The sequence below is a fragment of the Ciconia boyciana genome, chromosome 1, assembly GCF_034638445.1.
Source record: "Ciconia boyciana chromosome 1, ASM3463844v1, whole genome shotgun sequence".
Taxonomy (NCBI): domain Eukaryota; kingdom Metazoa; phylum Chordata; class Aves; order Ciconiiformes; family Ciconiidae; genus Ciconia; species Ciconia boyciana.
The window spans coordinates 75,782,029-75,798,956 of NC_132934.1; the positions used below are offsets into that span (position 1 = coordinate 75,782,029).

Consider the following 16,928-nt stretch of genomic DNA (forward strand, 5'->3'; position numbering starts at 1 on the left):
AACACCATAAAAACCTCACTTTCATTATTTTCTTGGGATAATAAATTCCTCCACAATAGAAATCTGTTGTGTGTTTTGTTTGATTATATCTTGAGAAATACTTTGTGCTTGTCTGTTTGCTTGGTTTCAGCCACCTTGACTTCAGTCTTGAGAAGACCTTATTTTTCTTCATTGCTGGGAGATATGAGTTTTCCAACAAAGGAGCTGATATGTTTCTAGAAGCCTTATCAAGATTAAACTTTTTGCTGAGGGTAAGAAAGCTTCTGCAAATGTAGATAACATAGAGCTTATGCTCAAACTTACCATACTATGGAAGTCACCTGCAAAAATTTCCATGCCATACTCCGGTTTATAGGAAAATAATTATGGGTTATTCAGAGTTTTCATAAAGCTCTCTCCCTGAATCATCAGAGTATATAACAATCTCAGGCTGCTTAAAAATAATTGATTACATAGTTCAAGAAGTTAATCCATGGTTACCTCCCTTGTTTTTAGAGAAAAATACTGAAAATATGAATCAATAATTTTCCCTGAAGGTTTACATATTAGAAGGCAAATAAAAATAATGATGCAATTAAAAAATATCTTTTTAAGCAAATTGCTTAATTCATTAGGACCTGATCATGATCTTTTAAATCTTTGAGTACTATTATCACACTCAGTGGGAATCTTGCATTATAATTCACAGTATGGCAGTGGCCTGGTGAATAAGCATGGGGAAGCCACTCACTCCTCCATGCTTCTGTTTCCTCAGGTAAAAAATGAGTGCAATGTTTCTAAATGCCTTTATGGAGTACTTTAATGAAGATAAGACCTAGACGTTGTCATGATCAAAGAGCAGAGCACTTACCACCTACAAATGAGGTCATTGAAAATGTCTCCAGATGTGTCTCAAAGATTGATACATTTAAAATAAAAAATTTAAAAAATGCTAATCAGTTTTCAGTCATCTAGCAAGGATTAATTGACTGTTGTCCCAGACTCTCTCTTTTGTACTCTATCATTTAAATGATATGGAAAATCTGGATAAAAATCTTGATACTATATTGTCAGCAAGGCTGAAAAAATATTGATGTTCAAAGCCCTAAGTACACTTGTTCTACTGCCACCTTCTATTAATATACCATTAGAGCCTGTGGACTTTCTGGATATACTTAGTCCATTCACTCACACAACAGGTCACCTCATATACCTTGAGTATTTCTTCCACAACTTTGCCAAACAACTGTTGTTTGGCAATGCTGTGCAACATCAGCTACCTGTTAATGGCATTTACATAGCTATTAACTATAAATGCTGATAATGTGGCAGGTCTTATGCTCGAACAATGACTGCAGCAATCTCTTATTGTATCTAATAATATGTATTACATCAATGACAAGCTAGGCTGATGAAAAGTCAAAGGAAACTGCAGCTAGTTTTCCAAAGCTCTCTAGAAAAGTGTTCTCTAGAACAGGACTTGCTTCTCCCATAAGCTGAGGCTGGCTTTATTGCATTACTGTTCCAACATGCATGCCAGCACTTGATAAGCTGTTCAAAGAACACTTGCTCTGTAATTATTTCAAGAGGTAATTCCATTGGGAAGAGCAGAATACCTGTACTACTTGTGAATCTGGGAATGATGGTGCTTCTTAAACAAGTCCCAATGGTGTGCCTGAACCTAAAAAATACACAACATTGGATGGAATTATTTTATTTTATAGAGTCCTTTTCCTTCACTACTTGAAAACCTTACTAACATTTTGGAAATAAAATATGAATGTTGGGAAAGATTGTTAATACACACTGAGATCATAGCATGATGGACTTTGAACCTGCCTTGAAGAGAGGGAAGGGAAGAACCTTAAAATGATAGGTGACTCCCAGAGGTTATTTTATACTATACATTTCCCTGTACCTCAATCTGAGAGAAGGCATGGTAATAGCATGTTTGTGTGTCTAAAGTTTAGAATGGAGGCAATTCAAAATAATTTAATTTTTACAGCTCTGAACAGAGTTCACCCTTAGCTTTTCTTTAAATAGTTACTGGCAGGAGTACAACCTCATTCCGTTCTATGTGAGGAATCACTCAGGGACCTGGTATTCTGAATCTTGTTAGTGCACAGGAGAAACCAGCAAGTGAAACCATCTATAAGTAAAGGGTCAGATTTTACAGTAAATGCTTTTTGTCTTTGCAGTAGCTGGATGTGAAAGACGAGCAAGAAGTTACTTGCAGCTTTTTGTGTGTCTGGCAGGTTCTTTGCTAGGGGTTCAGGCAGACAGTGGTTGCTATCATGCCCTTTTCTGCCCATACCTCTGGGGCACTATTGCTATAGAAGGTAGTTCTGCTTGCTGCTGTATGGAATCCCTTGCCCCATGCCTGGGCATATCCCAGCTAGTAAAATAATTGCTCACTCCTTTGAGCCAACAAAGTTTGTGTCAGGTGAGAAAATGTGTAGGATTTTTATTTTTTGCAGTTTATGTTCACATCCTAAGCCATGGCCTCTAAACCATGAGAAGTCAGGAAGATCTCTATTGCCCAAATTGGAATTAGGTGACATCTGTTTACCTGTATCTATCCTCAGCTATATCTCTGACTTGACAAAAACTTCATAGCTAAAGGGAGAGGTATAAGATCAGAGCCTTCCTGGACAACCAATCAAAGTGCATTGGCTTTTCCTGTGACTAATTCTTACTGTTAAAGTTGGCTGTGATACCTTGTAGTGAGATTTTTCTTTCTCTCCATCTTGTGTCCATGTAGGTTCATAAGACTGATGTTACAGTTGTTGTGTTCTTCATCATGCCAGCAAAGACAAACAATTTCAATGTGGAAACCCTGAAAGGACAAGCAGTCCGGAAGCAGCTGTGGTAATTGCCATTCTCACTAAGGGCCTTGTACAGTGAATTGAGGAGACATGCAAAAGTTTCTGATGAAGAATAATGCTCTTTCTTTTTGCTCTGCTAAAATCAAGGATTGTGGATAACTAGAATGTATTTGTGGGGATGAAAGAGATGGGAATGATAAATAAGGGCAAATATTTCTCTTGTTTTTGTCCTAGGTAATTTTTAGTAAACTTGCCTTGCCATTCTTTGTAACAAGTTAGCAAATAGTACTTGTTTTGCAGTGACAAAGTCAAAGGTTCTAGAAAATCCGGTGTTCTGGATGTCTTCTGACTGTTTCTAATACTCCCTTTGAACATGCCATTGACCTTCCACAAAATAAGGACCACCTTCTAATTTATCAGAGTGAGCTTCTCTGCCACCGGTGGGAAAAAGAAATTAATTGCACATCCTCTTTTATTTAGAAATATGGAAATTGTATTGTCTAACCCAGCAGAATAACAGTTGATAACAATTGTGCATAATTTTCTATATAGCCTACAATAAGCAATGGCCATACCCAAGCAGTGAAACTTACAGTTATAAAGGGAAAATTGTCACAGCCCTTCTCAGTTTAATAGTTTTCATTTTACAACTTCCCGAACAAAAAAGCAAAGCAGGAGCAGACTTAACGTTCACCTCACTTTAACTGCTATGTGATTCTACGTAGGAAAAGACACACTTTGTGAGGTACTTCTAAACTGAGAGACATGGCAAAACTGAAGGTTCAAATTCATGAAGAAAATCAGTGGTGGGTTATCAAGGATGAATTTTGTTTAAAAAAGTGAAAAATGCCATTTCACTCAATGTATTTACAGATTAACTATCTAAACAGGGAAATGGAAATGTACACCTTATCAGGTGGCTTCAGCGGTTAAACTCTGCTGCAGAAGTAAGGAAGCTGATCTTAAAGCTAAGGGACTAAAACCCACAAGACCTAGCTTCTGCTTTCATGCCTGTGTCTCTCTGTGTTTAACCTCTTTCTGATGCCAGTTCTATATTTATAAAAAGATAGAAATCTAAACAACTTAGAAATCTGGAGATGAAAGGCACTGTGTAAGAGAAGGATATTATTTTTCTTGCTATCTCATTAACTGCCTCCAGCTGATGATCTCTGGCTCAGTTTCTCGATATCAGTAATCAAGTTGAAGTCTTTCGTTAACAGATACTAAACTTGCACAAAACCAGTGACAGAAATAGTTTAACAAGGATCATTGAAATCATTTAGCTTTTGCCATATCTGGAAAAGAAGACAGATACGAGAAATCTATCTACTCTCTAGATTATCTCTGGAGTCATCACACAGCAACTTCTTGGGACTTACAGGAAACATGCTACCTGTTTACCACTCTGGAAACAGGTACCACAAATGTAGAGGTTGGAATTAATTGTCCAACTCTGGGTTCCTAAAAGTAATGCATCTGAGCTGCCTTCACTGCCAGTGGAGAGTGATGGTTCACTCAAATGATGTTTCATCCTATGCCACTTCAGGAAGTGTCTAAGATGAGTGAAGGGAATCATCCTCTGAAACGGACTGCCACTCTCTGTGGATCTGTGGAGGATCTGTGGAACTAGCTTAGACTCTAGATGGCTAAAGTGGGGTAACATAGCCAGAGTTTTTAATGAGAACTCTGTACTCAAGAACTGTAGGAAAACAATGTGAAAGTGAGAGTGAGTGCAGTGAGAAACAGCCATGCTTGCAAGAAATGCTTTTGGCCTCTGGTTTGTCTTTGATATAAAGTATGTAATGTTTGAATACAATACAAGAGGTACACATTAAATAAATAATATATGGATATTAGAAAAGTTTACATTAAATTAAATATGCAAGTTTTTTCCTGTTATAGCTCTACTACATGGTTATTTCTCTGGTACTCAGTAATGCAGGCACAATAGTAACAGTAAAGGTAAACCTAAAGATGTAAAATCATGCAAAAAATGGTGTTCCAGCTATTCTTCTCACTGTGCTCCATGAAAAGCAAAAGACCCTCTGCATCATCATATGCAGCATTATCATGGTCATAATCTGGAGCTCCTGGATAAAACCACCTGATACCAGTGTTACATAATAGCATTTGATGATTTTAAGGATGCCACAGAAATTAAATACAGGAAGAGGTAGGCACTTATAAAGGAATAGACAATGGTTGATCTGGGATATAAAATCCCTTGTTTCTTCTGCTTCTGAAAAAGCGGTCTATCCTATCTGGGTTAAGATTTGGATATTGCTCATGGCATGAGTCTATGAAAATATAGTCATGAGGGAACTAGCTTGCTGGGATTTGGATCAATTTGGTTTGACATTTAGCTGCTTTACAACTCATCCAAAATTAACTCATCCACTATTGTGTCTACATGAGCTGGGACAGAGCAACTAACAGGTATGTGGATTCTCAGCTTGGTAAAGTTTAGGGTTTAACTTAACAAGTTTTGTTTTATCCCAAAGTATAATTCTTAGAAATCGGAAAGGCAGGAAGAGTTCCATGAAGTGGGTGTTTTACTAAAATTGAGAGTGCATTTGCTATTTTGACAACAGCACTTCCAGCTGTACTTTCAAGTTATTTCACCTAGGGGCAGGATAATATAAATGGCTCTTTGCATTTAGAAGAGTTGTTCACTGGAGTTCTTTCTTAGCTAAAATACAACATTTGTCTGGCACAGGCTTTACTATTAGCTTGGCAAATTTTCAGGCAAGCGGTCAGATTATTATCAGGCAAAACATGGCCTGAGCTTTCTAGGAAGTTTTTTGGTTTGCAAACTAATTTATGGCAAACTACCTTTTAGTCTAACACTTGTTTTCAAAAGTCTTTGAGTTAGGAAATAGGGCAGAAAGTGAAGGGAGAAGCTTGCTTTAAAATCCCTATTTGTTTAACTCTTTTATCTTACATCTTTCTACGAGGTCAAGTTAAATTGGAGACCTCTCAATCTTGATTAGTGTCCAGTGTTAATGATCATGTTTCTCTACACAGAGTCATATGTATGGTCTCTTTTTCATAGCTGAGATGAAAATGTGGTCTACTGATCTACTAGTGAGGTCTGTTCCTGGATTTCACAGTGCATTCATCTTTGAATGCAGGTCAAATCCTCAGTTGTGTTGAAATCCATCAGTATGGCTGCTGACTGGATAAAAGAACTTTGAGAACCAGACCTCTGTCTGCTGCTGTATTCTTTATTCCATCAGTATACATGAAAGCACAATTTAATTTCCAACAGCAGGAGTCTCTTTTATTCTGTCTTTGTCCTGGATTCTCTTGTTTTATACATATATTTATTTATTTTCCTAGGGACACTGCACAATCTGTGAAAGAAAAGTTTGGAAAGAAACTCTACAATGCCCTACTAAAGTGAGTGTATAGGTTACTTTGCCTTGCAGAGCCGCATATTCAGCTGGCTTACCTGTGGTGTTGCTGTGCTTCTACTCTTTGTGTAAGAAATTTTGACATCCATAGGAAGGGCATAGGAGAAGGATATGGGAACCTCTGTTCCATATACAGGTTACTTGTTCAATAGGCAAATCACAGAGAAAAAATTTAAAGGTACTAGCACCCCATTGTGGAAAGACTCTTAAGACACATGGGGGGTGTCTAAGTAAAACAAAGGCTTACTCACTGTCAAAAATGAGGTACCTCAGCTTAAAAAAGTATCAGAGACAAAGTAATATGTATTAGGGGCTTAGTCATATCCTTTCAAAAGACAGCTGGAAGTGAATGACCCAAAGCACAGATGAGATGACTGGAACTTCAGCAAAAACAAGTTGTGTCTGGAAAACAGAAAAAAAGAATTCTTTAGCTTTTTTGGAAGCTAATTGGAAGGTCAGCAAGTGTATGGGAGAACAAAACGTAGGGAATATAGAAGGGCCATGAAAACAAAGGAAAGATTCATGTTGACATCAGCAGGCTTCAGATCAGACCTTGTTTGCCATTTCTTCATTTTCTTTATACAACTGATTGTAAGTCATTTGGTAAAATAGGCTCTGTGTTGCCTCTGCAGAGGAGAAATTCCAGACTTGAACAAGATTCTTGACCGAGATGATATAACCATTATGAAAAGAGCCATCTTTTCAACTCAGGTCAGAAAACATATTATTTACACAAACACCTAGTATAAATGATAAGCATGACTATGTACAAGGATTGTGTATGACATATAGTGATATGCATGCATTGAAAAAGAAGTTTGCAGCAAATATGCTTCTCATTGGTAACATTTAAAGATCAGCTGTGATTGTTTTTAATGAGAGTATGGTCTCATTAAATTCTTTGGTCTCAAACTAATTCTTTTGGGGAATCCATGGATATTCCCCCAGTCACATGCAGGACACCAAAATTCCTAATTCTTTTCTTCTGCACTAAGTGTGAACTTTGCATTGTTCCTGAAGCCTGGATTCTTCCAGTTTTATTAAATATGTAAGATCAATCTCTTAAGGAGACATAATGTATTGACTAAAAACCTTTAAAATTAAATGGTAGGCCTTTCTAAAAGTTAGTACAAATACATTTATTTTGAGGTAAATGAAACAAGTCCTGTGACAGATTTTATGGTCTCATTTGTGGCCTTAGTCATATAGAATACAACATTATATGATCATAACTTTCCTTTCTTACTTTAAGATGAAAGGGTAAAAACCTATCCACATCAATGACAAAATCTCCCACTGTCTTCCACTAACCTTAGAAAATGGTAACAGGACTTTTTGCCAACAGTTTTATCTGGCTTACGGATTGCCTTTTCTCTCTTTAGCGACACTGTCTGCCTCCAGTGACCACTCACAACATGATTGACGATGGCAATGATCCAATTCTCAATACCATCCGACGCATTGGCCTTTTCAATAACCGGACAGACAGAGTAAAGGTACATTCTGTCATTTTAATTTTAGATATAAAATGGAATTTCTTTAAACGGTCTCAGTCTGAATCATTAGCATGGGGAGTGCAGTCAAATTCTTGATAGGCAGTATTATACTAATAGAGTACTTCTTCCCTCTTCCTCCCTTTCCAGGATTAACAACTAGTCACTTCACAGATATCCTCAGTTGCTGTTTAACCACATTAATTTCAAGTTAGAAATCTGATGTTAGGGAATTGTTTTCATTGCTGCCTCCTGTACTGAATGAGGAGCTACTACTCCTGAAATCCAGAAAGTGCCACAGGTTGTTTGCATGCAGATGTAAAGCTCTGTAGTAGATTCATTTGCTTAAAACTGGAGGTCCAGAGTTTGAGCACAGACATTTCTGGAGTTCATATCTTAAGAACAGCACCCTGACACTCAGCATTTGCTGTAGAAGGTAACCAGGGCTTTGATCCTGAGCAGAAATACTTCCTGTTCATGCTGTGCTCATGTTTACATCAGCTATTGAAGCTAAATGTATGTAAATAAATCCTTTCCTTACTTCCATGTCTGTCTTGCCAGACCACAGAAATGATCAGCTCCCACTTTCACAAGTCTGCCAATGCTTTTTTTCGGTCTGGCAATCTCTGGCATTCTCTCTGTTAACTATGACTATCTCATCATCTATCTATTCAAAGTAGAACCTAAAATTGCAAATTCTTCCTCTTCCAAACCTTCTTTTTAAAGTCAGATCCATAGTATCTCTGACAATGACATATCACTTGTTCTCAGTGTTCTGGCTTTTAAACCCATGTCGATAACTGAGTAAACATTTTCCTCAACTTCCTAGTTGCTTCTTCCTGGCTTAACATATTCTCTGCTAAGTGTGTGTCTCCAATGAGCTCTGAGAACATAATATGGTAATAATATACTAGATGTAACAAAAGTAAGGTGGAAGGATGCACTGTATATAAATAATAAAAAATTCCTCAGAACTAACTGCTTGAAGTCATTAGAAAGCAGATAGCATATAACACCGCAGACACCTCTTCCTGCTTCTCAGCAGACTTGATTGGCCAGGTATGTGTCAAGTTTGTACAAAACTGTCATTACCACTGGAAAATTACCTGCTGCATGAATGGGCATAGTACTTAATGAGCTGAATGTCATGGACAAAAATTATGTAAACTTCAAATAGAAATTCATTTTGAGAGATGTACGACATATCCATGCAGACAAAGTTGGCATGTGAAAAATTAGCCTCAGCAACAGCAATGGAAAATCTTATTTGATTCACTGGGATCGAATGAGCTTGCATAATGAGTTTACAGCCCATTTACTGGTTGAATACATTCATGTGTTGATTTACTCAAGTGATTAGCATGACTATATTATTAAGAAAGGCTAAAAGCATATCCTTGACATGGAATGGCAGCAGTATGTTTATGTGGGGAAAAAAGCGCAGAGAAGGTTAAACCCTTCCCTCACACTTCTTCCTCCCAAAGCTGACTGGACAGCATACCAAGGCACTTCTGTACTTAGCAGTGGAATAAGGGGCAGTGACCCCAAGCCTTGCAGGGTCATGCAGATAAATTAGCTTGGGTCCCGAAAGGGGGACATTAGCCTAAGTTAATAAGCTTTGTCTTTCAGCAAGATTAGTTAGCCTAGGCACAGGATTGTGATGATAGGGCTGTAATATGTCTGGTTTCAAAATTCTCTCAGTTCTTGAGAGATCCATTGAGTACTGTAAGCATTCCTGTATTTCAGTTGGATGCTGTGAAGCTCAGAAGTGCTGTAGCCTCCTGAGGCCTCCTCTGGAACAAGACATCCCAATACTCTGTATCTTGGTACAACAGACCAAGAGAACCAATTTAGTATTGCTAAATGCCACAGCCTTAGGCAAAATTCCCAATGCACATGGTCTTCCTTGATCAACAAGGATAAAGCTGAAGACCTGCCCAGAAAAAGGGTTCATTATCAGTACTATTTCCAGGACAAGGCTGCACACAAGCAGGAGATAAGACTGCACATAGGCAGGATACATTTTAGAGTGGGAAGTGAATTAGATAACAGATGGGGGAGGTGTTGTCCAGGTGCTTAGGAAAAGACCAGAGTGAAGAAATTGCTTAAGCTTATTGATAATTAAAATGTATTGATGATGGTTTTCTTTCACCTCTAATGTAAGTTTTGAATATCCAGGTGATCCTACATCCAGAGTTTCTTTCTTCGACGAGCCCATTGCTGCCCTTGGACTATGAGGAGTTTGTCAGAGGCTGCCACCTTGGTGTATTTCCATCATACTATGAACCCTGGGGTTACACTCCAGGTAGGCAATCTGTACACTTAACTAGTATTGAGAGATGAATACCCATTCCATTGATGCAGAATAGCTGTGCAGCCAGTTTCTTCTGGAGTGCTGAAAAAACTCTTTTGGCTCTGTTTCCTCTGCAGTGCAAAGGTCTTACTGCTGGCAAAATTTGGGGGCCAGGTGGTATAAAATGGCATCTACTGACTGACAACTACTCACATTTGTCCCTGCACTGCACCCTTTCCCATACTAACATGTAATCTTTTGATTTTCTGTGACTTTAGAACAAAAAATCATTTTTTAAACGTAATTCTTAACTTGATTCAAGGATTTTAAAAGAAGATTTAGGGGAATGTACATATTGAAAAAAGTAGGGCAAGAAATCTGATGCTACCAGCCAACATACTTCAGTGGATTTAATTCAAGATAACAATTGAGTTGGTAGAATTATGTAACACCATATATAAGATATTTACCACAAATACATGCGGTGGTAGAGAATCTCACAGAATTAAATGGAAATTTCTAAAGATACAGACAGCATGTAGCTTCTGACTTAAAAAAATTGGCCCAGATTTACAAAAGGCACTTAACACCTGATGAAATCAGTGCAAACTATGAATTTGAATACCTATAAAGATCAGAGCCTAGGTGCCTGGGGTTTTTATGTCCTCCAGAATACCTTCTGTAGTCTTGATACACATCTGAAAGTTGAGGTGCCCCTCTGAAGAGCATTTGTTGTAAGCCAATGGATCAGAACAGAAATTTTGCAAATTTAATCATTCTCCAGAGCTATTTCTCTCCAAGTAAGAGAGCTATTCAATTCCAAGTAAGACAACTGTCTTGCATTCCAGCAATTTCTCTTCCTGTTGTAATCTCAGCTAAGGTATAAATAAAGTGTGACAGCCAGGGATGATTTTGAAGTGAACATTAAAGTAAACCTGGACAGAAAAGTTAGACTGGTACTTAGCAGTTTTGAGGAAAACTGTGATTTACACTAGTTAAAAGGGTAGTTTGTCTTTCCTTTACTAACGCAAAAGTTATTTTCTTTGTTGATACCCATTTAATTCTCCCAGAAACAAAAAGTGATTTTTTTAAGGTAGATTTATAGCTCTATTTTATAGACACCAGTTTTATTGTTTTATGAATGAAGGCCATGTAGATGGCTTTCAGCGTTTCAAAGACTACAGTATTTACTTTATCTGCATGCTGTCTTCGGTTAGGCTTTATTTCATCAGCAAAAACTCTTTAAGCCTGAGTAAACAGTTATCCTTACTCACAGTGATGATAGAAATAACTACAAAAGATGCATACATTTTCTAATTTTATAAAACTAGCTCTACATCTACTTTGAATGCAGTCCTGAGTTAATGATGAGGCTTGTTGGGTTTTTTTTTTCTTGCTATAGGGACCAGTTTACAAACAATGAATATCAAAATACAAAGTTTAACATGCTCCTGCACTTAAGATATTCCGTTTTGTAAATAGTTGTGAACAACTAATGAACATGTGTGTACAACAGGCTTCAATTTAAAATCAAAACAAACAGTCTGGACCATATATTGGGGTTCTCTGTTTCAACACTAGACAATCAGAAAGTTTTCAGTTTAGCTGCTGGGAAACACAAAGGCATGTTCGCAAAAACAGTGTGAAATTTTCTCTTTAAAATTTCTTTTTCTTTCTTTCTTTTTTCTTCTTCTCCAAATCTACAAGAAAGCATAATAGTTTTCACTTGACATTTTCAGAGCAGCTCTAGTGTTATGGGACCTTCTGCCTGCCTCTTTCTTTTTCTTTTTTTCTCCCAAGGTGAAACCATTCAAAGCATATTGCCCTGAAATGCTTTTTGTCTGTTTCTTTCAACAGCTGAATGCACTGTGATGGGCATTCCCAGTGTAACCACAAACCTTTCTGGATTCGGCTGTTTCATGCAGGAACATGTTTCTGACCCAGCGGCTTATGGTAAAGTTTTTAATACCATATCAAAATACTGCCCTCTGAGTTAGGAAAGCAAAAAGCACAGCAATTATGCTGTTACTCCTCAATTTCGTGCTTTCACTAGTGCAATGGAGTTCATTGGGGGAAATATATTCAGAGCTCTGAATATCTCGTTATGTTGAACAAGCCATTCAAACTTTCATATTTATCCAAACCCTTTCCAGGTTCTCTCTCTTTTGTCTCCCTTTAACCTTTTGTCTGCTTTATCCTTGCAAACTCAGTGCTCCTCATACTACTCTAGAGACTCCCAGCACTTCCCTTTAATGCCTCTGGTTACAGTGTAACACTTTGAGCCCTTCAAAAAAAGCAGTGAAAATCTGCTTCTCTTTGAATAGTCCAAGAAGGATGTACTGGGACTTTGAGGCCAGTGAAACTTGCCGCCACCAAACAAAGCGTAAATTATCGTGTACACTAAAAAATAAACCTGTGAAAATAAAAGGAACCTACTTACAAATAAGAATCTGCTCATAAAGGTTTAGAAATGGTTCATGTTTGGAGTGTGGTGAGGAGGAGGGTAGCCAACTCCTGGTGTGTCAAGACAATATTAAAAATATACCCAAACTAGAGCCTCTTTCTAAGTACCCTGGCTTGTCTGCACAATCAGGCAATGACAGCTCCACACTAGTACCAGCTCTGCCCTGACCTAGGGGCAGGGGTAGAGCCAGTTGCAAAATATAGCTATGCCTGCCTGGGTAGACATGTCTTTGAGAGCCTTCAGAAAGGTCACAGACTGAGAGCACAGGTCACTTGCTCTTCTCTGACAAAACATGGATGTGAGCATTGACATAGCTTGTACACTCCTAGGGGACACCGGGCACTTCAGTTAAGGTAGTTGTGTGTCTGTCTTGTCCATTAAGATAGCTGAGGTCTAGTACCCTCTTCTTCCCAACACCCTGCTGTAAGGAAGGTGGCAAGAATAAAGTATTGATCTCGACAATCTACATAGAGACAAAGTTTGCCTCAGCCCTCTCTCTGCCAGAATTGTATGTTGACTAATGTATGTGAGTTAGCTATTGCTATGGAAACACTTGTATTTCTACAGAAAACACAGCCTCTCTCCTACAGGCTGATTCTGACCATCCACACTTCTAAATTCTACTGCAAACTAGGAAAGCACTAGATTGTTTTTTTTAAGCAGTCAGTATTTTCAAAATTATGGGAGATAGAAATAATATGTCTTTATCCAGAAACTCTTGAATCCTTTTGGACAGACTTATACAACAACAACAAAGCCTCTGAATTTTTAATAATTTGCTGAATTTCAGCCTGAAAGGTAAAGAAAATTAAAACAAAAAATACATATTTCTCTGCAGCTTTCCATTCCATCAGAATAGTAACAAATGTTCCAGTTACAGCTGCCTTCTAACATTAAAAAGAACATATAATACGTGTAATGTTTGTAAGACTATGTGACAGAAGGTAGAATGGAAATATAAGAGGTCAGATCCCATTTTCAGTTCCACTCATCTTCACCTTTTTTCTGTCCTTCAGGCATCTACATAGTTGACAGGAGGTTCCGCTCACCTGATGAATCATGCAACCAGCTGACACAGTTCCTGTACGGATTTTGTCAACAGTCCCGTCGCCAGAGGATCATCCAAAGAAACCGAACTGAGAGGCTCTCAGATCTGTTGGACTGGAGATACCTAGGCAGGGTGTGTGAAACTATGTAATAGAGGTATTAAAAATTCCAGACACATAGGTCTAACTAGCAGTCTTCACCATCATGCTACAATGCCAGGAGACATCCCTGTTCTGAAAAGCACCTCTCAAAGGTGCTAAAGGCAAAGTCTGCTTTTACACTTCAGTGTAATGCCCCCATTCTCCACTGATAAGGAAAGACATGACTTAACTGAATAGATTAGAGCAGAAGCCAGTCACACTGAGGTCTTTGTACTCCTCGTCCTAAAGACAATGTAAAAAGCTTGTGTCTCTGACAACACTGGGAACCCTGCACTAAGTAGGATTTGTGCTCCAAAGTCATCTGGACTCTTTCAAAAATCCTGCCTGTTCTTCCTAAAATGCTGCTGGGCCTTGTGGCTCCTCAACACTCTTAAACTACCTCTGTGCCTTAAAGGCAAAATAGTGTTTTTAATTTGACACAGAAAACACTCCAGTACCACCTACTGAGAAGACAGTAGCAAAGAAGTATTCTCAAGTTCACAGGAGCAAAGAAGTGGATACACATATATCAGTTTCATAACTGTTTTCGACCTTGTCCTGCTCTGATATCTGTGTGAGAATCTTTCTGTTTATATGATTCCCAATACAGCATAAGAACCTGACACAACAAGCTATTTTTTCCATGCATGTGATGGAGACTCATTAATATATCATGAATGGATCCATAAATATTTTTGCCAAATTCTTAAATACCAGGCCTCAGTAAACTCATAAATGTTACTTCTCTGTAACTGTTACACATGCTTCCTGTGCAAGGGTGAGTCCAAAGTTTATGCGTATACACATGCAGACTTAAAGATGTGAATTTTCCTGGTTAAAAAAGAGCCAGTTCTATCCTGAGGAGTAAAGAATACCTATCACTCAATAAGAACTACACTGACTGAGACAGGTGCTGGTTTCCATCTTGATACATCTTAGTCTTACAGAAACCTTATTCAACTTCTGTTCCAGACTCTACTTCAGTGTGAATCTAACATGAATGGCTCACTACTTCACAGCAATGTGCTCATTACAAGCAGCGATAACAGCTGGATTCTCCTTAGCTGAAAACGTGTTTAGCCTTTGTTCAGAATCATCTTTTAGAAGATACTAATTTTATGTTCCTTTTTTTCCTGCTTAAATCTACCCAAGACTTCCTTGACTTGTAAAGGCTTCTCTTTTGTGTTGCAGTATTACATGCATGCCAGACACTTGGCCCTCAGCAGAACATTCCCAGATAAATTTGAGATGGAACCAAGTGCTCCACCAAAGGTAAAGTCTGATTTTGGAGATTAGTTCATCTGCATTTTAGCTACTTTACAAAGAGAGAGAGAGAGAGAGAGAGTGTGTCTGTGTGTGTGTGACAGAAAGATAGAGAAGAGAGTTAGCAAGTTTTGTTTTAACAGAAGGGAAGTAGGAACTCATAGTTAAAAGCTCAAAAAGTTATAGACCCAGGCTCCAGCCAGGAGTTGTAATGATATCAGATGCAAACACTAGGGGTACCAGGTGCAATACAGGAACAGTTCTTCAGGTGATTTAGAGTGACCTGGATGGGACTATGCCACTTTAGGCCATCTGAGGAACTGGCCCTTGAAATTCTTATTAGAAGAGTGGCAGCTTCTAATTTTGCTTCTGATAAATGCCATGGAGATGTTCTGCACAAACCAAACAGAAAGGGAGCTGTGAAAGGATGTTCTAGGGAAAGCAAGGCAAACTATTGCCTTCATCTAAACATGGTATGTGAGTAGGCGGCTGTGTCTGGAACTGCAAGGGTTCAGTTTAAAGGCACACCTTCAAACGGTTCTTGCACAGTGCATATTAGCACTAATTTGAGAAGGGAGGCTGCTCAGATCCAATGTAAGAACCATGTTATTTGAAACCAAACCTCCAGACACCTCCAGAGAGCAACTCATTTTTTTAAATAAGAAGGAGAAAGGAGGCTTAGGCCAAAATCTCTTCCTTGGTTCTGGCTTTGCAGATATTGACGTTATAACTAGAAAACTGTTTTAAAACTTCGGACTGAATTCTGAATTTCAGTAAGCATATTCTGACTACAGAGTACAGAAGGATTTTGTGTTGTGTTGATGGTTTTAAGGCTCAATAAAGATAGTCGTATTTTGCAAAAAGTTGTGCTGGAAGGGCAGCATAGTGTTTATGGCACAGGCTAAATACCACTGCCACACAGGCATGTACTTAGTGGCAGAGAAGGACTGAGGGGATCTGGGTTCAAGGGAGTTTAATTTTAGAGTGCAGAGCAGGTCTAGCTTACATCCCACAATTGGTTTCCTTTGAAGTGTTGATAGCCTTAAATTGCTGTATACAACCAAGTGAAGAACATTGTGATAATATATACAACTTGCTTCTCTCTCTGCCAGACGGAAGGTTTCAGGTACCCCAGGCCCTCATCAGTGCCACCATCACCTTCTGTCTCTCAGCATTCCAGCCCTCACCATAGCGAAGGCGAAGATGAAGATGAAGATGAAAGATATGATGAGGATGAGGAAGCTGAAAGGGATAGGCAAAACATAAAGTCTCCCTTTTCCCTTGGAGTATTGCCACAAGGAAAAAAGAAGCAGCATGGAGAATACAGGAACTGAATTCGTTGCTCTCACCCTGGCAGGGTCTCTCCATCCATTCAACAGTTTCTCCTGTAGGCTTGGCAAGCTTTGTGTTAAGGGCAGTGTGATACAATTAGGGGAATCTTAAATGTTACTTGAGCTACACTGTTGGAAAGCCTGATATTATTTCACCTTGAAAGTAGTTTAAATGACAATTCTTCTGTGCCCCTTTGAGGTAGAAGAGATTTCTCAAGCTTAATCAACCTAGAGAATGCAACAGTCCCCTCAGGACCTTATACAAACTGCAGATCATACCTTTGTCCACATAATCATCTATATTAATCATAGTCTATGCTGATAGCTCCATTATGGGTGTTCCAAATGTGTTCCTGCTTCATTTATGTTCCCCCTTTTCCCCTCCTAAACTAACATGAACCTTAAGACAGAGCTCAAACTTTAGAGAAAAAAATGTTACACTGGGGAAACCTTGGCAAGGTTAAAAAAGATACAGTGAAAAGAAAATGGTCTTTCTCTTTCCTTATGCTGTTTATTGTAAGCTTGCATCATTTAAAACATTTTTTTACAGCACACAGAAGTGTCTTGATCCAGTGGTAAAACATACTTCCTGTGGAACAATATGAAGTCTTATGCAGTGGGCATTTGAATTTTAGAGACAAATGAAGTCATCTTTCTGAAGTCATTTAGACCCACAATAA

At 38.4% G+C, this 16,928-nt stretch overlaps 1 protein-coding gene across 1 annotated transcript in view; it reads left to right on the forward strand.

Moving 5' to 3' along the window:
* Positions 1-16,251, forward strand: part of GYS2 (glycogen synthase 2) — a 47,664-nt gene extending 31,413 nt beyond the window's left edge. Inside the window, exons 7-16 of the mRNA XM_072850032.1 lie at positions 131-251; positions 2,741-2,847; positions 6,144-6,203; positions 6,850-6,928; positions 7,600-7,713; positions 9,889-10,015; positions 11,861-11,956; positions 13,484-13,647; positions 14,846-14,926; positions 16,030-16,251. Of these exons, the coding sequence (XP_072706133.1) occupies positions 131-251; positions 2,741-2,847; positions 6,144-6,203; positions 6,850-6,928; positions 7,600-7,713; positions 9,889-10,015; positions 11,861-11,956; positions 13,484-13,647; positions 14,846-14,926; positions 16,030-16,251 (1,171 nt within the window). The remainder of the gene's footprint in view (positions 1-130; positions 252-2,740; positions 2,848-6,143; positions 6,204-6,849; positions 6,929-7,599; positions 7,714-9,888; positions 10,016-11,860; positions 11,957-13,483; positions 13,648-14,845; positions 14,927-16,029) is intronic.
* Positions 16,252-16,928: the final 677 nt, after the last annotated feature.